The 24,235-nt window shown below is 41.6% G+C and overlaps 2 protein-coding genes across 2 annotated transcripts in view; both read right to left on the minus strand.

The window, feature by feature from the left end:
- Positions 1 to 24,235, minus strand: part of LOC121461711 (protein mono-ADP-ribosyltransferase PARP14-like) — a 361,785-nt gene that overhangs the window by 206,147 nt on the left and 131,403 nt on the right. The window lies entirely within an intron of this gene.
- LOC121462036 (protein mono-ADP-ribosyltransferase PARP14-like) overlaps positions 10,547 to 24,235 on the minus strand; it is a 44,045-nt gene continuing 30,356 nt past the window's right edge. Inside the window, exons 7-17 of the mRNA XM_041673461.1 lie at positions 19,985 to 20,224; positions 19,217 to 19,438; positions 17,249 to 17,303; positions 16,546 to 16,695; positions 16,227 to 16,289; positions 15,715 to 15,879; positions 14,376 to 14,582; positions 13,689 to 14,288; positions 11,949 to 12,082; positions 11,159 to 11,333; positions 10,547 to 10,836 (exon numbers count right to left, since the gene is read on the minus strand). Of these exons, the coding sequence (XP_041529395.1) occupies positions 10,547 to 10,836; positions 11,159 to 11,333; positions 11,949 to 12,082; positions 13,689 to 14,288; positions 14,376 to 14,582; positions 15,715 to 15,879; positions 16,227 to 16,289; positions 16,546 to 16,695; positions 17,249 to 17,303; positions 19,217 to 19,438; positions 19,985 to 20,224 (2,301 nt within the window). The remainder of the gene's footprint in view (positions 10,837 to 11,158; positions 11,334 to 11,948; positions 12,083 to 13,688; positions 14,289 to 14,375; positions 14,583 to 15,714; positions 15,880 to 16,226; positions 16,290 to 16,545; positions 16,696 to 17,248; positions 17,304 to 19,216; positions 19,439 to 19,984; positions 20,225 to 24,235) is intronic.

Below are 24,235 nucleotides of genomic sequence, written 5' to 3' on the forward strand. Positions count from 1 at the left end.
GGAAAGTTTAACTTCTTCCTTTCCAATTCGAATCCCCTTGATCCCATTATGTTGTCTTATTGCTATTGCTAGAACTTCAAGCACTATATTGAAGAGGTATGGCGAGAGTGGACAGCCTTGTCGTGTTCCTGAGTTTAGCAGAATGGCTTTGAGTTTCTCTCCGTTTAATTTGATTTTAGCTGTCGGCTTGCTGTATATAGCTTTTATTATATTTAGGTATGACCCTTGTATCCCTAATCGCTCCAAACTTTTATCATAAAGGGATGTTGAATTTTGTCAAATGCTTTTTCAGCATCTAATGAAATGATCGTATTTTTTTTTCTTTCAGTTTACTTATATGATGGAATACATTGATAGATTTTCATATGTTGAACCACCCCTGCATCTCTGGGATGAAGCCTACTTTATCATAATGGATATTTTTTCTATTGTTTTCTTGGATTCGGTTTGCCAGTATTTTATTGAGGATTTTTGCGTCGATGTTCATGAGTGAGATTGGCCTGTAATTCTCTTTCCTCGTTGAGTCTTTGTGTGGTTTTGATATCAGAGTAACTGTAGCTTCATAAAAGGAATTTGGTAATGACCCTTCTGTTTCTATATTGTGGAATACATTAAGGGGTATAGGTATTAGGTCTTCTTGGAAGTTCTGGTAGAATTCTGCATTGAAACCATCTGGTCCTGGGCTTTTTTTGGTAGGGAGGTTTTTGATAACAGCTTCTAATTCTTCGCGACTAACAGGTCTGTTTAGACTGCTCATCTGGTCCTGGTTTAACTTTGGTATATGGTATTTATCTAAAAAAGCATCCATTTCTTTTACATTTTCCAGTTTTGCGGCATACAGGCTTTTGTAGTAAGATCTAATGATTCTCTGAATTTCCTCTGTGTCTGTGGTTATGTCCTCCTTTTCATTTCTGATCTTATTAATTTGCGTGTTCTCTCTCTGCCGTTTGATTAGTTTGGATATTGGTTTATCAATCTTGTTGATTTTCTCCAGGAACCAACTTTTTGTTTCATTGATTCTTTGGTTTGTTTTCTGTGTTTCGATTTTGTTGAATTCAGCCCTCAGTTTGATTATTTTTAGGCTTCTCCTCCTCCTAGGTGAGTGTGCTTCTTTTTTTTCAAGAGCTTTCAGGTGGGTTGTTAAGTCTCCAATATGTGCTTTCTCTGTTTTCTTTAAGTGGGCACTTAGTGCTATGAACTTTCCTGTTAGGACTGTTTTCATAGTGTCCCATAAGTTTGAGTATGTTGTTTCTTTATTTTCATTGAATTCAAGGAAGACTTTAATTTCTTTCTTTATTTCTTCCTTAATCCAGGTATGGTTCAGTAGTTGACTGTTCAGTTTCAATGAATTTGTAGGCTTTCTGGGGGTAGCATTGTTGTTGAATTCTAACTTTAATCCATGGTGATCTGATAAGACACAGGTGGTTACTAATATTTTTTTGTAACTGTGTAAGTTAGCTTTGTTACCGAGTATGTGGTCAATTTTCGAGAAGGTTCCATGAGCTGCAGAGAAGAAGGTATATTCTTTCCTCTTTGGGTGGAATAATCTATAGATGTCTGTTAAGTCCATTTGCTTCATTACCTCCATTAATTCTCTAATTTCTCTGTTAGGTTTCTGTCTGATTGACCTGTCCATTGGTGAGAGAGGAGTGTTGAAGTCTCCTACTATTAGTGTGTGCGGTTTGATGGCTGCCTTGAGTTTTAGTAATGTTTCTTTTACATACGTGGGTGCTTTTATATTAGGGGCATAGACATTCAGGATTAAGACTTCATCCTGATGAATTGTTCCTTTTATGAGTATAAAATGCCCCTCTCCATCTCTTCTGATTGATTTAAGTTTGAAGTCAACTTTGTTAGAAATTAGTATGGCCACATCTGCTTGTTTCTTAGGTCCATTTGCTTGATAAGCCTTTTCCCAGTCCTTTACTCTGAGTAGGTGCCTGTCTTTTGGTTGAGGTGTGTTTCTTGTAAACAGCAAAATGTTGGATCCTGCTTTCATATCCAATCTCTTAGCCTGTGCCTTTTTATAGGTGATTTGAGTCCATTGACATTAAGTGATATTAATGACCAGTGGTTGTTAACTCTGGTCAATTTTTTAGTAGTAGGGTTTGTGTGTTTCCCTTCTTTAGTTGCGCTGGTGAAAGATCTCTAGATGTCTGAGTTATTGTGGTCATTGTTGGACTCCTTGGTTAGTGATTTTCCTTCTATTATTTTCAGTAAGGCTGGATTTGTGGCTACGTATTATTTAAATTGTTTTTATCCTGGGAAATTTTGTTTTCTCCATTTATAGTGAAAGAAAGCTTGGCTGGGTATAGTAGTCCGGGCTTGCATCCATGGTCTCTTAGTTTTTGCAGTACATCTATCCAGGATCTTCTGGCTTTCAAGGTTTCCGTAGAGAAGTCAGGAGTAAGTCTGATAGGTTTACCTTTATAAGTAACTTGACCTTTTTTCCTTTGCAGCTCTTAATATTCTTTCTTTATTCTGTATGCTTTGTGTTTTGATTATTATATAGTGAGGGGATGTTGTTTTTTGATCCAGCCTATTCGGTGTTCTGTATGCTTCTTGAACCTTCATAGGTACATCTTTCTTCAGGTTGGGAAAGTTTTCTTCTATAATTTTATTAAGTATATTTTCTGGACCATTGAGCTGCACTTCTTCTCCTTCTTCTACTCCAATTATTCTTAGGTTTGGTCTTTTTATTGTGTCCCATATTTCCTGAATGTTTTGTGATGAGAGTTTGTTGGACTTGCTGTTTTCTTTGATCAGTGCATTTATTTTCTCTGTGTTATCTTCAGAATCTGAGATTCTTTCTTCTGTCTCTTGTATTCTGCTGGTTATGCTTGTTTCTGTAGTCTCTATGTGTTTACCTAGATTTTCCATGTCCAGCTGGCCCTCTGTTTGTGTTTTCTTCTTTGCCTTTATTTCAGTTTTCAGGTCTTGAACTGTTTCCATTATCTGCTTGATTGTTTTTCCTTTGTTTCCTAGGGTATCATTCACTGATTTACTCAATTCCTCAAACTTTCTGTTATACTCTCATCCATTTCTATAAGGGCGTTTTTTATATGCTGTTTAAGGGCCTCTATCACTTTCATAAAGTCAGTTTTTTCTACTTCTTCTTGATTAAGGTGTTCATGTCCTCCTGTTGTGAGGTCGCTGGCTTCTGGTGGTTTCATGTTGTTTTTCAGATTGTTGGGTGAATTCTTGCATTGGCGCCTGCCCAGCTCTTCCTCCGAATACTCCCCTTTGGATCTTCTTTTATAGGATCAGGTCTTCTTTCCCACTGATGTACCTTCCCAGTGATGTCACTCCCCAGTGATGGTTCTCCTGGTGTCCAGATAGGATCTCAGTGCTGCTTGGGTAGCTCACAAACAAAGGGCCCACCCTGCTTGCTGCAGGCAGGCTATAGAGACAAAGGAACTTCTGCCCTCCCTTTTGCCCTCCCGATTCGGGTTCAGTCCCAGCGCTTGAGCAGGCTGAGCTGGGAGGTGCAATGCCGCCAAAGAGGGGAGGGAGGGAGGGAGACAGGGGGTAGGGGGTTCTGGATGTAAGCTGGGTGGGATCTCCTGTGCTCATATGATGTAGAGTACTTCCCACTTTCTCTTCTATCAGGTTCAGTGTGTTCAGACTGATATTGAGGTCTTTAATTCATTTGGACTTGAGTTGTGTACATGGTGATAGATATCCATCTATTTTCATTTTTCTACAGGTTGACAACCAGTTCTGCCAGCACCATTTGTTGAAGATGCTTTCTTTCTTCCATTGTATACTTTTAGCTTCTTTATCGAAAATGAGGTGTTCATAGGTTTGTGGGTTAAAATCCGGGTCTTCTATACTATTCCATTGATCAACTTCTCTGTTTTTATGCCAATACCAAGCTGTTTTTAATACTAAAGCTCTGTAATAGAGTTTGAAGTGAGGGATGGTAATGCCTCCAGACATTCCTTTATTGTATAAGATTGTTTTGGCTATCCTGGGTTTTTTGTTTTTCTATATAAAGTTGATTATTGTCCTCTCAAGGTCTGTGAAGAATTTTGATGGGATTTTGATGGGGATTGCATTGAATCTATAGATTGCTTTTGGGAGAATTGCTATTTTTACTATGTTGATCCTTCCAATCCAAGAGCAAGGGAGATCCTTCCATTTTCTGGTATCCTCTTCAATTTCTTTCTTCAAAGACTTAATGTTCTTGTCAAATAGATCTTTCACTTCCTTGGTCAGAGTTACCCCAAGATATTTTATGCTATTTGTGGCGATCATGAAAGGTGATGCTTCTCTGAATTCTCTCTCTACATCCTTATCCTTAGTGTATAGGAAGGCAACTGATTTTTTAGAGTTGATCTTGTATCCTGCCACATCACTAAAGGTGTTTATCAGCTGTAGGAGTTCTTTGGTACAGTTTTTGGGGTCGCTTATGTATACTATTATATCATCTGCAAATAATGAAAGTTTAACTTCTTCCTTTCCAATTCGAATCCCCTTGATCCCCTTATGTTGTCTTATTGCTATTGCTAGAACTTCAAGCACTATATTGAAGAGGTATGGAGAGAGTGGACAGCCTTGTCATGTTCCTGATTTTAGTGGGATGGCTTTGAGTATCTCTCCTTTTAATTTGATGTTAGCTGTCAGCTTGCTGTAAATAGCTTTTATTATATTTAGATATGACCCATGTATCCCTAATCTCTCCAAGACCTTTATCATAAAGGGATGTTGAATTTTGTCAAATGCTTTTTAGCATCTAATAAAATGAGCATATGGTTTTTTTTCTTTCAGTTTACTTATATGATGGATTACATTGATAGATTTGTGTATATTGAACCACCCCTGCATCTCTGGGATGAAGCCTACTTGATCATAATGGATAATTTTTCTAATGTGTTCCTGGATTCGGTTGGCCCCTGCTGAATGACTGGGGAGTGAAGGGGGTCAGGGAATGTTCCTGCTCTATTTCTGGGCTCCTGCCAGGGGTCAAGAACACACTCACCAACCACTCTGATGGATCCCCCGGAACAGGATCAGGTTCCCTTGGTGGCCAGGAACCTAGCTAACAAAGGGCCCACCTTGCTGCAGACAGGCTATTGAAGGAAAGCAATTCCCCTTTGGTTTGGTTTTGTTTTTTGAAATGACCTAATCAGGTCTTGATGTTATCTGTGGATGTAGTTAGTACAGTTGTATAGTTTGGATGTTTTTTTTAAGACTTTTTCTTTTTTTTAATATGTGTGTTTGCCTGCATGTATGTATGTGTTCCACATGTGTGCAGTTCCCTTAGAGGTCATAAAGAGGGGACATTGGCTTCCTGAAACTATAGTTACAAGTGGCCATTAACTGCCATGTGGGTGCTGGGAACTAAACCCATGTCCTCTGCAAGAGCAAATGCTCTAAACCACTGATCTGTTGACAGAAGTTTTTTTTCCCACCAGGTCTCATATCTGTTTATCCCAAATAAACACACAGAGGGCTCCATTAATTATAAACTGATTTGCCTATTAGCTCAGGCTAATTATTAACTCTTATAACTTATATTAGCCCATAATACTTGACTGTGTTAGCCAAGTGGCTTGGTACCTTTTTCTGTGAGGCAGTCACATTTTGATTCGTTTGTGTTTGGCTCCCTCTATGTCTGGGTGACAATTGCAGACCGAATCTTTTCTCTTCCTAGAACTCTCCTGTTCTCATTGCCCTGTCTCTACTTCCCGCCTGGCTAGTGACGAATCAATTAAAAGAAACAAATCTTTAGAGGGTAAAACCATTGTCCCACAGCATTGAGCCCTCTTCTGGCCCCTGAGTTGAGGTTTTAATTCTGTTTATGCACTAAGGGATACAAAGGCGAAAGTGTGTGGGCCCCAAAGTCCTGGTGTAGCTCTGGGAGTCAGGGCTGTTGGACCTCCAACTGCTCATTGAAAGCAGATTTTGTACTGCACGGAGGGCACTACAGACTGAGCCTTCAGCACGTTCCTCGGGTGACCAAGGAGCCTAGACTGTGTGGTCCTACAGTGAGCTATCCAGTACAATTTAGGGCTCCAGGCTGGCTGCTCACTGGATACAGGCTTTCTGAACCTTAACCTGCATGGTTCCCCTCCCGTAATTCCCAACTGAGCATTAGTACCTTAAGGACCCTCGGCGCTGTCCTGCTAATTGTGGCCACTGTAAGTCATCGACCTACACCACCCCCCCCCCCCATGTTTGCCCTTTAGGGGAAAAATGATTCCACCAAGAGACATTTTTCAAGTAATTTTACTAGAAGTGAGGAAAGGCTGAAGGTGATTGTGACATTTGCTGGTTGGGTATTTATTCCACAGTGTAACACTGGCTATTCGGTCTTGCCCTGAGTTAACTAAACCACTGGAGAACAAAAGCAGATGAAATCAGACCTCTCATTTTTATTCCATTTCCTTAGACCACTGCTGGCACCGAGTTCAGATGCCAGTGCAGAGGAAGCCAGCCCCTCCTAAGCCACAGTCTGTGCCCATCCACTTAGAAACAGCAGCAGAGGTTCCAAGGCCTCTGTGTTGTTGTGGCAGCAATGGTGACCCTTGCTCCACTTGAGGTCCCCTGGTGATCCCTATGGTGGGAAGCGGCACCTTAATCCTCCCAACACCCAGGATATACGACCCGAGAACGTCACACAGCACTAGCTCCTTGGCCTACAGAACTTCTAATAAGAAGTAGAGTGGACACCAAATTCAGAAGGAAAAAAAAACAGGGAAATCTGAGGTCACTTCACAGATGTGAGATACTTGCAACTGTGATGGCAACTGTGTGATGGACATTGTGTGATGGACACCATGTGATGGTCACTGCATGAAGGTCATGTGTAATGACCATGTGATGGTCACTGTGTGATGGACATTGTGTGATAGACACCATGTGATGGCCACTGTGTGATGGACATTGTGTGATGGACACCATGTGGTGGTCACTGCATGAAGGTCATGTGTAATGACCATGTGATGGACACTGAGTAATGGCCACTCATTGATATTCACTGTGTGATGGCCACTGTGTGATGGACATTGTGTGATGAATACCATGTGATGGTCACTGTGTGATGGCCACTGTGTGATGGACACCATGTGATGGTCACTGTGTGATGGACATTGTGTGATAAACACCATGTGATGGTCACTGTGTGATGGACATTGTGTGATGGACACCATGTGATGGTCACTGTGTGATGGACATTGTGTGATAAACACCATGTGATGGTCACTGTGTGATGGACATTGTGTGATGGACACCATGTGATGGTCACTGTGTGATGGACATTGTGTGATGGACACCATGTGATGGTCACTGTGTGATAGACACCATGTGATGGTCACTGTGTGATGGACATTGTGTGATGGACACCATGTGATGGTCACTGTGTGATAGACACCATGTGATGGTCACTGTGTGATGGCCATTGTGTGATGGACACCATGTGATGGTCACTGTGTGATAGACACCATGTGATGGTCACTGTGTGATGGACATTGTGTGATGGACACCATGTGATGGTCACTGTGTGATGGACATTGTGTGATGGACACCATGTGATGGTCACTGTGTGATGGACATTGTGTGATAGACACCATGTGATGGTCACTGTGTGATAGACACCATGTGATGGTCACTGTGTGATGGACATTGTGTGATGGACACCATGTGGTGGTCACTGTGTGATAGACACCATGTGATGGTCACTGTGTGATGGCCATTGTGTGATGGACACCATGTGATGGTCACTGTGTGATAGACACCATGTGATGGTCACTGTGTGATGGACATTGTGTGATGGACACCATGTGATGGTCACTGTGTGATGGACATTGTGTGATGGACACCATGTGATGGTCACTGTGTGATGGACATTGTGTGATGGACACCATGTGATGGTCACTGTGTGATGGACATTGTGTGATAAACACCATGTGATGGTCACTGTGTGATGGACATTGTGTGATGGACACCATGTGATGGTCACTGTGTGATGGACATTGTGTGATAGACACCATGTGATGGTCACTGTGTGACAGACACCATGTGATGGTCACTGTGTGATGGACATTGTGTGATGGACACCATGTGGTGGTCACTGTGTGATAGACACCATGTGATGGTCACTGTGTGATGGCCATTGTGTGATGGACACCATGTGATGGTCACTGTGTGATAGACACCATGTGATGGTCACTGTGTGATGGACATTGTGTGATGGACACCATGTGATGGTCACTGTGTGATGGACATTGTGTGATGGACACCATGTGATGGTCACTGTGTGATGGACATTGTGTGATGGACACCATGTGATGGTCACTGTGTGATGGACATTGTGTGATAAACACCATGTGATGGTCACTGTGTGATGGACATTGTGTGATGGACACCATGTGATGGTCACTGTGTGATGGCCACTGAATGATGGCCGAAACAGCACTTGCTTCTCTCAAGGCCAGGTCCTGTGGTGGGAATAGAGAAGGACTGGACACCAGCACCAAGACTCAGTAAGCTGGCTCTCAGGGTTCCTGCGTCAGTGAGCTCAGACAAGGACGTTCTTGTACTCTGAACATGTTCCCTTAAGTCCTGAAATATGGAAAAACTCTCCCCAAAGCACTATTCATGGGAACAAGGTCATGTTTGTGACCGCATCTCTCACTCTACCTGGCAAAGTCTAGGCACTCAATAAACGGCACTGAGTCTGAAATTGACAGGAGAAAATTAGAAGGACACCGTTAGCAAGGTCTGGTGGCACAGGCCTCCGACAGGTAGCCAAAGCAGGAAGAGAGTGAGTTCAAGGCCTGCCAAGGCTATGGAAGCATATCAGAGGCAGTCTGTTCAACTAAGCGAAATCCTGCCTCAACATAAGAAGTAAGAGGACTGGGGTGTGTGTAGCTCAATGGTAGAGTCTTTCCTGTCTTATATGAGGCCCTGGCCATCCACTAGACACTGAGTTAGCAGCCTGACTAATTGGCTTGCACACAAAGCTGTGAAGTCATCAGAAGATGACTTGCCATGGGAAAGATGCTAGCGGATCTTTTCAGTGTTCACTCATTCTCACAGGGAGGAAGGGTTTCCCCTGGAGATGCAGCAGGGGTCATCCTATTAATTTCAGTAGGTAGCCAGAACATTAGGGTTGACATTAAAAGGGACTTTTTGCAATTGTGGTCAGCGCTTCTGAGCTGTGCCCCTCCTTGGGGCTGAGTTCACACAGACCACAAGCCTTATGCCAGCATTCAGTGTGTACATAGTCCTGCCTGGAGCTGTCCAGCCCTCATGGCACAGGGCTGGTAGTGAAGAAAGAGGTTCTCTGCTCTGCATCTGTTCAGTCGGTGGTTAGCAGCCTTACTGGCTCAGTGACACTGTGTGTCCTCACGGCACAGTGGCACTCCAACACGATTCCACTGGTGGCAGCCGGAATTACGTAGCTTCCTGAAAGTCCATGATGGTGTTACTGTCACATTTGAGACAGCACCACTTCAGCTGGTTTCTGATATAAATTTTCAATTAGATTGGCTTTCAAGTACATTCATTGCCATGGACCGGCTCAGGGGAGCCACTTAGACCATGAGAGAAGCAGGGTCTTGGTACACAGGAAGGCACAAGTTGGGCGAATGACAGACAGACACAACACACAAGAGAGTGGTAGAAATCTGCTGCTATTTTACTGAATTCATGTTTTCATTATATAGTATTCAAACAAAGAACAAAGCACAAGGTCATGTATCACTGGTTGGCACATTATGAAAGCTTCTTTTAGTCACATCAGCAATATTTAAGAAAAGCTTATTATCAGGGACTGGTGTTAGACATAAAACATCTTTAGAAGAGGAACTCTTTTTCTTGGGAACGTAAACCTCAGTCAAGTGGTTTCATCTTATGAATAGAAAGTTTCTGTCTCATTATCACTATCATGGCCCTTCCTCTTTCTAACCCTTTCTTTATCTCATCTAGTGACCAAATATGCTGAATAAGTTCTCTGCACCTGCTGAAATATACTTTTTTGTACCTTCTTATGCAGCAGACACCATGGGGGTTGGGATCTAGCAAGCCTATCCATAAAGTTCAAAGTATAATATAATACTCTTTGTCCATCAACATTATCTCATCTATTCCCTTGCTCATCATACACCCCATGTATGACAAAGGTTCTGCTGTAGTCTTATACATTCCCATATTGTGCTTCCCTATCCCAGAGCTGCTCCTGAAGAGATGATCCTTGTCTTATAGATATGAAGAATATCATTATTAAAAGAGATTGTGCAAAGCCCATAGCCAGCTAATCGAGAAACCCGTCTATGCCTCGGCAGTGGCTAATACTGGGCGGTCTGCCATTGACCTCCAGGGAGCCTAGTCCCATAGGACACGTAGCTCCCATCTGGCATAATGACATATGTCATGTCACACAGACGATACTGGAGTTGGTGTGGCAATTCATTTCTACCGTGGAGGAGTAGCTGAGGAAACATGTCCATGGCAAAGAAAAACCTTGTGCTCTTAGAGACAGCATAAGGAGGAAACTGTTAAAATTTGTCTTGCAGCAGATGCATGAAGGTGACCTGAAGTGTCACGGCCTAAAGGTGATGAGATACTCTGGGTATGCATGATTGTCATAAAACACTACAAACAAACTTGGGTTTTTTTCATCATCTGTGACAGCGTCGTACAAATCAGTAGGATTTTGAGGGTCCCTTGGAGGAGGCACAATCAGTGACGAGTTTCCAGTTGTGTAGTTCCCAGTGAGAACCCGCACATAATACATATACTTCTTCCCATTGGCATCTGGTCTGGAATATGTATCATGAGCTGAATAGGAAGCATTGACAGCAAAATAGGTTCCCTTCCCATAGCTTGTAGCTGCAAAAGGAAAGACATTTTAAATGAGTTCAATGTAGCATATAAATCAACATGTTAGCCCACTATCTCAACTCATGTAAAAGGAATGCTTGGCTTGAATATTTAGCATATTTTCTTCATCATCATCAATATAATTATTGTTATTATTAATTTTCCTCCTCAGACGTAGTCAAGGCCTTGGGGTGAAATTGAGACATATATTACTGTTTATTGCTAAAACGGACGCTACTCTGGCCAACACAATGTGAGAAATAGTGAACGGAGCCCAGGGTGGTTCTAAGTCAGCAGCCCATTTGGGGAAACTGACTGCATCCTTCCTCACCGTTCTTCCCAGCATAGCTGCGGTTAAATCCGTGGCTGTTGAGCTGTGGAATAGAGCTAGCCTCCGTCCCATGGAAGAGTTGTTTCTCATTTCTTTCATGGCCATTCTTTTCATCAATGATTTTTTTGTTTGCCTGATACTTCCTCCAGAGAGCAGGATTCTGGATCCTTGCAATCTATAAAGTAAAAAAGTTTTAAGTTATTCTGGAGAATCTAAGAGCCCTTGCCAAGTGATAGCCAGCTACCATCTTTGTCTTTCATGAGCAAAAATTCTACTTGAGCAAATTCAGTGCCAAATGACAGCATCCTATGTTCAGAAATATTTTTAGAACTGGTAAGACAGCTCAGTAAGAATATGGCAACCTGAGTTCGATCCCTAAAGTTGGAAGGAGAACACTAATTCCACAGAGTTACACTCTGACTTCTACATGTGCGAACAATCCTCCTCCTCCTCCACACACACACACACACACACACACACACACGTGCACACACAGGGATGCATGTGCGTGCACACACACAAACACACACACAGACAAGGCTGTCTTACTGGCCTGGAGTTATTGCACCAAGTTAGTTTGGCTAGATAGGTTTCAGGCTGTTCTAAGCTACCTGATGTGGGTCTGGAAACCAAACTTGGAACTTAGGGTCCTCTGAGAGCACAAAAGAAACTCTTGACCCATGGGCCACCTCTACAGACCCATATATGAGTGGGTTTATTCAGGAACATTGGTTTTATTACTTATATAACTATATAACTTTTCCATTAGAAAATTCAGCACCCAACTTACCTTCTCTATGGCGAACTTTTGGCAGGTCTGGTGGAACTGGTTTGCCACCATGATATACTCAGGATCACTGGTTTGCAGACTGACAACAAGCAATTTCTTCCGTCCCATGTCACTCCAATTTGAAGGGATTTCAACTGTAAAATAGACATTTGAGGGCTCCTGTGTTCATTTCCGGTATGCTTTGACAAACCTTCCTCCCTGTTGTATTAAAGTCTCACAATTCTATGTATTCAAGACATTTCTTATCTTTCTAAAAGGATGCTGTTAAAAGTGTGGAACATGGACCATTAGTATCAGGATGAGATGGAAAACTTGTTTAAAGAGGCAGGCGATTTAAGGTGAGATAGCGCTGTGGTAGATCTTTTGCCTAACACATATGAGACTTGTTTCCCAGAACCCTCTCCAGAAGAAGACAAAAGCCATCCATGTCCTGAGTTAGAGTTTTTTAGGGATGGAGCCTCTCTGTCTACTCCTGTTTCCGTCTTGCTAAGGTGTGAGAACTAACTACATGTTGTAACTCACCTTCATTTAGTGCACAGCCTCTACTCTGATGTGATTTAACAAATTCATTACTAACTTGTTCTGAACAATCTCTGTCATTTGCACATGAATGAGTTTGTACCACTGGAGGGTAGTCTACATGTATTTTCTCATTTGCCTCATTCCATAATTAAGAGGTAGATGGGTAGATGGTAGGGTTTATCTGTAGCATGCTGTATAATACCACATATTATATGTCATTCTTTTAGGGGTGCATAGAGTCTGGGGGTTCATTCATACTGGTCCTACAGAAGATGAATATAGTCTGTGGGAAGCCATTAGGGACTCATGTAGTTTGAGGGCAGGAATTGTCAGCCTACACAAGACAGACACTCCCTTCCTGGGGATCAGATCTACAGGGAACCTGTAGGCTGTGACCTGGCCTGGTACCCAGGAACTCTTGGCACAGGAAAGAGAAGATGGCAATAGAAATGGGGTCTTCCCTTGGTCATCATCATGGACACAGAGGCCAACTCTAACAAGTCTGTCCTCTCCTTGGGCAGCTTTTCTTCTGAAATGACTTTTTTCTACCTCTGCCTCAGACAGCCATTATTTAACCAGAAGAACTGATCCAGTATAAATGATCCAGGTGGAAAATGCAAGGTTAACCGTAGTTACGGTTAAGATGGTTCATCTTGGGCTGTTGGGCTCATACATGCTCTATTTTCCTGGCCATAGTGTATTCTCTAGAAACTCAGAGACCAAGATCTTTAAATCATTCTACCAGTGTTTTTTGAATTTTAACTACTTTAAAATTTAATATAACAGAGCACGTGCATCTCATGCCTTTAATCAAACCATTTGGGAGGCAGAAGCAGGCAAATCTCTGAAATTGAACCCATTCTGGTCTATGTTTGAGACCAGCCATGGCTATTAGTGAAACACTGTGTCAAAAACAAAACAAAATAGTCCCAGGCCATCAATGGCTAAATGATAAAACACTGTCAAAACAATAGAAGCTGGGTGGTGGCTCACACCTTTAATTCCAGCACTAGAGAGATACAGGTAGAATCTCTGTGAGTACGAGGCAAGCCTGGTTAAAAAGAGCTAGTTCCAGGACAGCTAGGACTCTTTCACAGAGAAACCCAGTCTCAAAAAAACAAAAACAAACAAACAAATGACAAAACCCTGCTGTGTTTCTAAAATAATGTAAAAATCAAAGTTGGGGCAATGACTGACACCCATGAGCATGTAACTTGCCTTCATCTTTTAAGATGCGCTGAACTGTGACACTCTGTCCTTGAGGGCCCGTGGCCGTGTTTGTCCTCAAGTTCACTGTGAAGTCCTGATTATTAATTTTGACAACAGTGCTCTTGTGCTTTGCCTGCCGTGCGTTCTCCAACTGCATGGTAGCTATTTTGTCGAAACAGTGTATGACATTGTTGTCAATATATCGCCATTCCACGAATGTGAGGACATAGTCTGCCTGGCTTTCCTTCTCTTTAGCCAATCGGATGCTCTTGATGAGGTTTTCAATCTCATCTCTAGCTCCTATCACATCTCTGCTGATTCCTGCAACTTCAATCAAAGGTGTCTTCTGGTCCAGCTTGATGATGATATTCAGCCTCTCCTGCAGCTCATTCAGCTTCTTGTACTCCTTCTCTCCAAAGTCTCTGACACACTCATCGTCACTGCGATAGGAAAGCTGCTGCTGGGTGATCAGGTTCTTTATCCAGGAGATCGTGTGGTCCACATTGTCTTCATCTTTGCCACATACCTGGAAAACTGTCTGTTCTATTTTCTTCTCCAAAAACAGGGTGTTGTGTTTGCGGGGAGTGTGCTTTGGAAAGCCAAAAAAAGCTAAAGAGAAAATGAAAATTAATATTTCTTTAATTCCCTTCAGCATCAAGGTGAGGAATATGTATTTGATAAAAGTGAGGAACTCACAGGTGAATCTAGACAGTAGAGACAGATGGGGAGGAGCCAGGGAGCCTTTTCTATCTTTCATGTTGTCATAAAAAGCATCCAGGATATGAGGCTGGAAGATAACAACTTTAACTTTCTTCACAGCCTGCACTGAGGGTTTCTGGATAAATTCTTCAATGGCATCCATTATGGCTTTAGCAACTGCATCTGGATCCTGTTGAGCACTTCCTTTAAAAACACACAAAAAGACAAGGATAAGATCCACCTGCAAAAGACTGCTACATAAACAATGAATTCCAGATGTCACAGGAAAGAAAAATTCCTGGCACTACCCTAATTGCTGTATAGTTTTCAACATTGGTGTCATCAAATAGTTTTTGACATCCTAGACACAGCGGGGAGGTGTTTCTATTCCATGCTGTCCACAGGTCAACACTCCAGGACAAGACCCTGAAACCTGTTCTGAGTAGTAACATTCACATCTGTCCTTTCCAGCTGATTCTGGCTCCCAGGGTCACTTCTCTCCCATTACACAGTCCAGTTGGCTTTCTTCCCTTGATTTACTAGAGTTTTCATAAGATCATAAAAGGCAGGGATAAAAAGATAATACACTTTGAAAAAACAACATGGTCCTTACAGAGACAATCTTAGCCTCTGATAGATTTTATGCATGTGTTGGGATTCTCTCAGATACCTCTGTGGACCTGATTCAAACTAAGGTAATTCTAAGGCACCCAAAACGGTAAGATACTTGTTATAGTCTATAATTCTAGGCATATTAGAATGTCTCTCTTCCCCATACTCTGTACCATTTTAGCTCCCCAGCAGAATTCGAATCACCACTGAGTAGATCCCCACTCCTGTCTTTACCATGTTCAGATCTTGTTTCTCAAGACCTGGAACCCACTGCAAGGTAAGACTGTGGAATAGCCCAAAGTGAATGGCAGCTCCAAAGTCACATGACAGGTAGTGTAAAAGTCTCCTGGCCAGTAGGCTTGATCAACTGAGAGCCCATCTGGATTATCCCTGTTAATGGCACCCACCAATGGGGCAGGAAATTACAGCAGATGCCTTTGACTAACCTTGAAGACAACAATTGTGGGGACACAGGTCACTCCTCCTGCCTCTGTCCTTCCCATCATTGGGGCCACAGGTGCACATAAATGCACCCTGTTCATTTTCCTCCTCCTTAAGGATCCCAGGGGCTTTGCTCATTCCCTAGTGGACAGGGTGCCTTGGAGTGAGGAAACTGTCTACTCCTAGGAAAGATGTCCCTATCATCACCCAGACCCAGTGAGGACCAAATTCACGGGGAAGTGGACACTTTGGGATGAAACCTTGACAGCCTGTGGCTACGGACCTGTGCCAATGGCTGGTAGGCAAATGGATGAGTAGTTCCTTTGTTCACATTCTTCCAAAACACAGGAAACTGATCTCTTCACGTCATTCCCACCAACAACGTGAATAATACTCTTGCATCTCAGTGATCCACCTTCAGTAACTATGTACTCCCTGTTCTGCTGAGCTGTGAAACATGAGCAGATTCAGAGTCAGATGCTAACCTGCACTTGGAGAAAGCAAGATGTCTGATTTCATGAGAAAACGTTTTATGAATTAAAAGTTCATGAAATACTACATGTTGTGAAATTTGGGGATAAATTTTTCTTAACTGTGAGATATCTTTCTACTTTTAACTTTTGTATGGAATTCTTTCATAAAATATATGATCTTAAGATAAATACAGGGGTCTCAAAACAAAACAGATTAATACATTGTCCTCCCAGCCCAAGGCCCTTCCTTGGTTTCCTCACTGCCTCCCACAGTCAATCTTCCACTTACAGTCTGGCTCCAAGAAGCAGCATCGTTCCTTACCCAAGACAGAACATTCGTTTTCCACACTTTTTCCTGCACTTTCCAAAATTGCTTTGGAGACTCCTACATGAGAAAATAAAAATGGTGACCTGACCAGAAAGATGCCTTTGTGTCTCAACAGACCCCATCATGGAGCAGTAAGGAGAGAAGAGACATTTTCAAAATTGTTGCCAGTAGTAAGAAAGCCATTGAATTAAGTTTATAGATAAATTAACATGAACCAGCCCAAGTTAACAAATTGTTTTGTCCATAGAAACACCTCTTCATAGGATCTACCACACTGATTACTGCATGAGACAGAATCCATCTTACTAAGTACCTGATTTGAGATTAAACGTGTTTGATGTTGAACTGACAATCACATCTGCTGCTTCTTTGGTGATGTCCCCCAAGGCCACTTGAAAGAGGATTGGGCCAATATTCATTTCATATACTACTAACGTAGGGCTGGAGAGACTCCCATAAAACCCTGCCCAGAGGAAAGAAAAGACAGAATTAGGCACCAAGTCACCAGAAGCAAGAACAGCTGAGGTCGCAGGCTGCTCCGTCACTGTATTGGCTGTCTTTTACTGTTGTCCTGGCTCTAAGCTGGAACAGAAGTATATCTTGAATTTGGGAGTTTGCGGCCATCCTGGGCAACGTGGCAAAACCTTGCTTCATAACAAAGCTCCAGTGAACCCCAAACAAGATGAACTCAGAAACAGAAATCCACATGTGACAGAGAAGTGTTGGCTTGTATTGTCTCTTAAGATGTATCTTGGGAAATACACATCACAGTGGAGGTGGTAGTCTCATCAGTAATTCAAAATTCCCACTCTACAGCTTATATGACCTGGCCCACCTTTCCCTTTGTCCCAAGACCATAAACAGGCCACTGTTTTTTATACTCACATGCATGGAATATTCTTTAATTTTCATTTAATATGTTCCACAGTTCGACTTACCAGCCTCATCCTTTCCCTGTCGTTGAACAGTTACTTGGTAACAAGAAATCATTGGTCAACTTAAACACTTTACTGTACCTTGGGTGTCACTTGGATTTCCATGACTCCTTTTGTCAAATTCATCTGAAAATGCCTGGAAACACAAACACAGTTTTAACCATTATACTTTCTATGAAATCAGTGAGTTTGCATCCTGGGGCTTCTGATTCTGTATGCACACGTGTAGTGATGTGTATAGTAAAGCCTTTGTACCTGGCTTTTAGTAACATGTTTCAGCAAAGCCTCGTTAGGTTTGTGTTGATCAGTAGAGGCTGAGAAATTGGGTTGAGACTATTTAAACCTTGAGGAAATGTTGTCTCTCTGGATTCTCTGCACTTGGTGCTCTGTGAGAGCTTGTAGCTGTACTATCTGAAGACATTTGTGGAAACCTGAGGTTCTTACTTTTGATTATGGCATTCCATAATTTGTGGGCTGTCTTCCCTGTCTTGAAAAACTGAGAAACACACACACACACACACACACACACACACACACACACACACAGAGAGAGAGAGAGAGAGAGAGAGAGAGAGAGAGAGAGAGAGAGAGAGAGAGACACACGGGGGGAGTGAGAGAGGGAGAGAAAACAACATTTACAAATAAAGATGGGAGACTCAAGTCTATGAGATAGAATTCAGCCCTATTCATGCAAACATTCATACCCCACAAAAATCTCAGCATCTCCACCTCCTGCTCACTTTGTGTACAGAAATCTAAACTTGTAAAGTAATTCTGAATTCTAGAAGGGGAGCATGTGCTACAGCAATGCCCACATCACCTTACACCACGATGTCTCAGGGAAGCTACTTAAAACTCTTAACAGCCGGGAAAGTACATACATACTTACATTCTCAGCATTCTGGAGACCAATGCAGGAGGATTGCCATGAGTGTGAACAGTCTGAACTACTTAACAAGATCCTGTCTAAAATAACCCAAGCAAACAAACAAACCTCACTGTGCTTGCACAGTCCAAGCTGAAGTTGTCAGGAGATTTGGCTGCCCGATTAGAATGTAGGTTTCCTGCAAGAGCTTCCATGAATTTATAGGTAGTGTGTAGGTCTTGATAATAATGACTTAGGACCTAAAAATCCCAACAGCCCGATCCACAGGCATCTGTGGGCTTCTACCTTTACTGTGACATTGTAGAAACTGTTCTAACACTAAGGTCACATACTCTACTGGATTACAAAGACATGGAGAACAGAAATCAGGTCTTAGAATCAGACCACATTGCCGTAGCTGATGTGACACACTGTGACCGAGGATGAGTCTAGTATTTCTGGTCCAAGTGTCCTAAGTCACATGGGGACGTGTTTAAGCCACATCCTTCACTCATGATTAATTACATTTCCAGAAATGGTGGCTGGAATCACCTGCATCCCATCCTGGAATTTTCAGATTGATAATGCCATAAATGTGCCTTGATATTATGTATTAACATTTCTTTGTCCAAAGGACAGGCAACCCTATAGACTGATAAAAACAATGGGTATTACAGTGTGTGAGCCTTACTTGTCTGATTCTGATCCAGACATAAGGATGGAGAGATGGAGAGACATTCATGACACAGCTGTCACCTCACACATTAACTCTATCATTGACCACATGAAGGAATAACTGCATTTCAAGGTGTGTTTTGTGGTTAGGTTATGTTCAAAATGAATTGGTGAATTGTTTAGAGACAGAATCATGTGTCAGCATTACACGTGAGAAAGAAATCAAACTCCAGCCACAGAGCAATAGCAGTTGGGGCAGAATAACAGAATAACTTCATTAGATTGGTTTATGGACTTTTGTGTGTGTTTGACACTTTCCTGAATAAAATGTGATTTTTTTTTCTGTAGCTAATTTTCTTGAAATTTGTCATGCTACATATAACCAGTCAGCACACTCTCCTGCACTGAAAACACATGAAACAAACCTCCTATTTGACCAAGAAGATGCAGAAGAACACAGGTCCCGTACTGCAGTTGACAAAGATATTAGAAGCAAGCCAAATCTGTACCTGAATGTTTTCTTCGTCTTTCGGGTGCAGCAGAAACTGAACTTCCTGTAAAGTTTTCAGTTGGTTCTTGCTACTAAATTTGAGCACTTCTGAAATTATCAATTTAGCAAATTCTGGTTTAGGAAACCCCAGATTTCCTGTTCCTATTGCTGGAAATCCAATTGATTGCAGAGAAAGTGCCTCAGCGGTTCCTAGACAGTCTCTGATGATGTTTTTCATGATCTGAAAAGCACAGAGAACTTTCTTAAATGTCTTCTTTAGAAATGGGGGACCCTAAACAGTAAGCACTCAGCAGCTTTTCCTGGGATCACTGTCCACTCTATTGTGCTTTCAACAAAAGTTAGCAGCAGTGTGAGGGGGAAACTGTGGAGAAGAAATGAGAAAGAGAACGTGGACACCCTTACAAGAGCACAGACTCACTCCACCATAAGCAAAGAGGGGAAGCCACAGCCGTCCCAGTCTATCACTGTCTCCCGGCTTCAAGACCTCACCTTACCTTTCCTCAATAAATGTAATATATTCCCCCAACCCTTCCCTGACCATCAGTAACTGCTGAGCACAATAACTAACTTACATGTCTAACTATGACCTATATGAACTATGTCCTACAAGAAGTCATCTACAACTGAAAAGAAATGGCCATGGCATGGGACCTGCCAACTCATGATGCTGTCCCAGAAAAGAAGCAGACAGGGACTAGCTGTGGTGTGCTGTAGGGGCGTCCAGAGAGCTACCCCATGTCCTGGAGAATGTAAAGCTGGGTCCTACCTTCAGTGACCATGCACTGTTGTTGACTTTCCACTGTGGAGCGACCACGTGAAATACGTGGTGGCAGTTCAGGTTACAGCCACTGGTTTGTAGGATTGTGCCTGCCTTGATAGAGACCCCTTCTCCTGCTTCATTCAGTTCCTTCTGGAGTTCTGGCCCGGCCTTTTCCAGTAAGGCCTTAGAAAGGGGTCCTTTGTTGAGTGCAAGATCCGAGGGAATGGAGTTGACAATGACATCATTCTTAAAGACAAAACCAAAGATTCCTTTCAAATTTTTAGTAAAGGCATTCATCAACCATGACTACATTTGAGCCACTGGGTTTGGCAAAAGGAAGTCAGAAGTTGCTTATACATTTTGTGATTAATGTTAGGAGAAATAAAACTCATAAAAGTCAGAGTGGAAACAATTCAAATATCTATTGGCTGAGAAAAACAAATGCATCTTCATCTGATAGGATATTATGCAGCCACTAAGAGGAATGAAAAACTGACTTATGCTACAGTCCAGGCAATAGATGAAAGAATTCTCATCAGTGTAAGGAACTAGTCACAGAAGACACAAATATATTATTTCATTTATATGAAACCTCAGAAACAGGTGAATCTGTAGAGCCAGATGAGGTTGCACACACCTTTAATCCCAGCACTCAGGAGTCAGAGGAAGGTGGATCAAAGCCAGCCTGGTCTACACTGCAACTTCCAGATCAAACAGAGCCGTGTACCAAGACCCTGGTTCAAAAAGAAAATTATACAAATAAACAAGAACAGAGTAGATTGGATGTTCTCTAGAGCTAGGAGGGGTGGGGTGAGCAGGTGCATAAATTAAGAGTAACTGTTAATGACGACAAATTTCTGATGGAATTAGAGTGCACTGCAGTTAGATTGCAGTAATGGTTGATTGTGGATACACACACACACATACACACACAAACCTATGCTTACACTGCGAGAATTATCCCTACGTGAGCGCCAACTCCAAGACTTTCCATGTTCATTTTTAGTGAATATACTGAAAACACTGCTGTGCCCTCTTGAAGTGTGAGTTATAAAACACTGTTTAAAGAAAAAAGCCATCCATAGCCAACTGTTAAAATGATATTTAGCTTTGCTCAGCTTAGCCTGTGGGAACATGCTTCAGCAGCATGTCCAGGTGAAAAGGTCCAATTGTGGGGCTGGGGTGATAGCTCAGTAGGTAAGAGCACTGGCTGCTCTTCCAGAGGACCCAGGTTCAATTCCCAGCACCCACATGACAGCTCAAAACCTTCTGTAACTCCAGTTCCAGGACATCTGATGCCCTCAATAGGCAAAACACCTCCATGTGTGAAGGTGAAATAAAAGTAAATATTTTTTAAAGTTTCAGTTGTATCACTGCTGGTCACAAGACACCAAGACATGTTCTTCGTGGATGCTTAGAGATACATTCTCTTGAAAACAATTCAAAGCAAGATAAGATATAGCATCTAGTTAATGTCATCGATTATCATAGCCAACATCTCTACCTATTGGTGGGGACAAGTGACTCCCACTGGTGATAATTTAGGACTTTGATCTTGGTCTTTAAACAGTGCTTTCAAGGATTGGTTAAAAATTTCACTGTAGAGTCTGGAAAGCTGGCTCAGCAGTTAAGAGCATTTGCTTTTCTTCCAGAGGACCCAGGTTCAGTTCCCAGCATCCACTCATGTGGCTCACAATCACCTGGAGTTCATCTCCAAAGGATCTGACACTGCCTTCTGGCCTCTGGGCACCTGCACACATGTGACATTCACTAATTAAGTCATACACTCATACACATGAATTTAAAAAAAATAACAGAAATAAATATTTATCAATTTTCTCTATATTATGATGTTTATTTTCTTTGTGTTGTTGTAATAGTTTTCTTCTCTCTCTCTCTCTCTCATCAAGCAGGATGGCCTTGAATTTACTTTGTAGCAAAGGATAGCCTATTATTTGAAAACTTCATAAGTAAAAGAAACACTTCTAAAGCTTAAATCATACATTAAGCTACACACACTAATAGTGGGAGACTTCAATACTCTTCTCTCACCACTGGACAGGTCAGTCAGACAAAAAAATCAACAGAGATAAAAAAGAACTAACAGATGTTATAGTTCAAATGAACATAATAGACATATATAGAATGTTCCATCCAAACAAAAAAGAATATACCTTCTTCTCAGCACTTCATGGAACCTTTTCAAAAATTGACCACATACTCAGTAACAAAACAGACCTCAACAAATACATAAAATTTTGAACAATCCCATATATTTTATCAGATCACCATGGCTCAAAACTATAATTCAACAGCAATACTAGTTCCAGAAAGCCCACAAACACATGGAAATTAAACAATGCTCATCTGAATCATCAATGGATCAAGGAAGAAATAAAGGGAGAAATTTAATCCTTCCTAAAATTTGGTGAAAATAACCATACAACATACCCAAATTTATGGGACACAATGAAAGCAGTGTTAAAAGGAATGTTCATGGAATTAAAAGCCTACATAAAGAAGCTAGAAAAATCCCACACTAGTGAATTAACAGAACATTTGAAAACAAAAAGAAGCTCACCCAAGAGAACTAGAAGGCAGGAAATAAACTGAGAGATGAAATCAAGAAAATAAAACAAAGAAAACAATATCAACAATCAATGAGACAAAGATTTGGTTCTTTGAGAAAATCAACAAAATAGAGAAACCTTTATCCAAACTAACCAAAAGGCATAGAGAGAATATACAAATTAACAAAATCAGAAATGAAAAGGGGGACATAACAACAGACATGGAGGAAATACAGACAATCATCAGGTCATATTTCAAAACCCATTCTCCATAAAATTGGAAAACTTAAAGGAAATTGACAACTTTCTGGATAAATATCACTTACCAAAATTAAATCAAGACAAAATAATGAAATTAAACAGACCTATAACTGCTAAAGAAATACAAACAGTCATCAAAATCTCCCAACCAAAGAAAGTCCTGGACAAGATGGTTTCAGCTCAGAATTCTACAAGATTTTCAAAGAAGAACTAATACCAATACTCCTCAAATTATTCCACATAATAGAAACACAAGGAACACTGCCAAACTCTTTTTATGAGGCTACAATTACCCTGATACCCTACATAAAGAAATTACTAAGAAAGAGAATTACAGACCAATCTCACTCATGAATATTGATGCAAAAATACTAATAAAATACCGTTAAATCAAATCCAAGAACATATCAGAAAAATCATTCACCATGATCTAGTTGGCTTCATCCCAAAGATGCAAGGATGCTTCAACATATGAAAATCTGTCAACATAATTCACCATATAAACAAACTAAAAAATAAAAACCACATGATAATCTTATTAGATGCTGAAAAAGCTTTTGACAAAATACAACATCTCTTCATGATAAAGGCCTTGGAGAGAGCAAGAATACAAGGAACATATCTAAACATAGTAAAGGCAATATACAGCAAGCCAACAGCCAACATCAAACCAAATGGAGAGAAATTCCCAGCGATCCTACTGAAGTCAGAAACAAGACAAGGTTGTCCACTCTCTCCATATCTATTCATTATAATTCTTGAGGTCCTAGCTAGAGCAATAATACAACAAAAGGTGATCAAGGGAATACAAAGTAGAAAAGAAGAAGTCAAACTCTTAGTATTTGCAGATGATATGATAGTTTACATAAATGAGCCCCAAAATTCTACCAAGGAGCTTCTACAACTCATAAACACTTTCAGTAATGTAGCAGTATACAAGATTAATTCAAAAAATCAGTAGACTGCCTGTACATAGATGATAGATGAGAAAGAAATCAGAGAAACATCATCCTTCACAAGGACCACAAATAGCATAAAATAATCTCAGAGTAGCTCTAACCAAACAAGTGGAAGATTTGTATGACAAGAACTTTGAAGAGGCCCCTTTGTTCGCGAGCTAACCAAGCAGCGCGGAGTTTCAATCTGGGCACCGAGTGAAACATCATTGTGGTGAGTGAGTGCTGCGGCAACTGGGAACATACCTCAGCCTGCCCACACTTCCTGGCCATCCTACAGGGGCTATACTGCCCAAACCGCCTCTCTCTTCCTATCCCATTCAGCTTACATCCAGATCCCCACACCCCCTGTCTCCCTCCCTCCCTCCCTCCTTTGGGGCATAGCGCCTCCCTGCCCAGTCTGCTAGGGCGCTGGGACCGAATCCGAACCGGGAGGACAAAGGGGTGGCCGGTAGCTCCTTTGTTCCCAT

The sequence above is a fragment of the Microtus oregoni genome, unplaced genomic scaffold, assembly GCF_018167655.1.
Source record: "Microtus oregoni isolate MIOR12 unplaced genomic scaffold, Mior012 000023F_ref0000262, whole genome shotgun sequence".
Lineage (NCBI taxonomy): Eukaryota > Metazoa > Chordata > Mammalia > Rodentia > Cricetidae > Microtus > Microtus oregoni.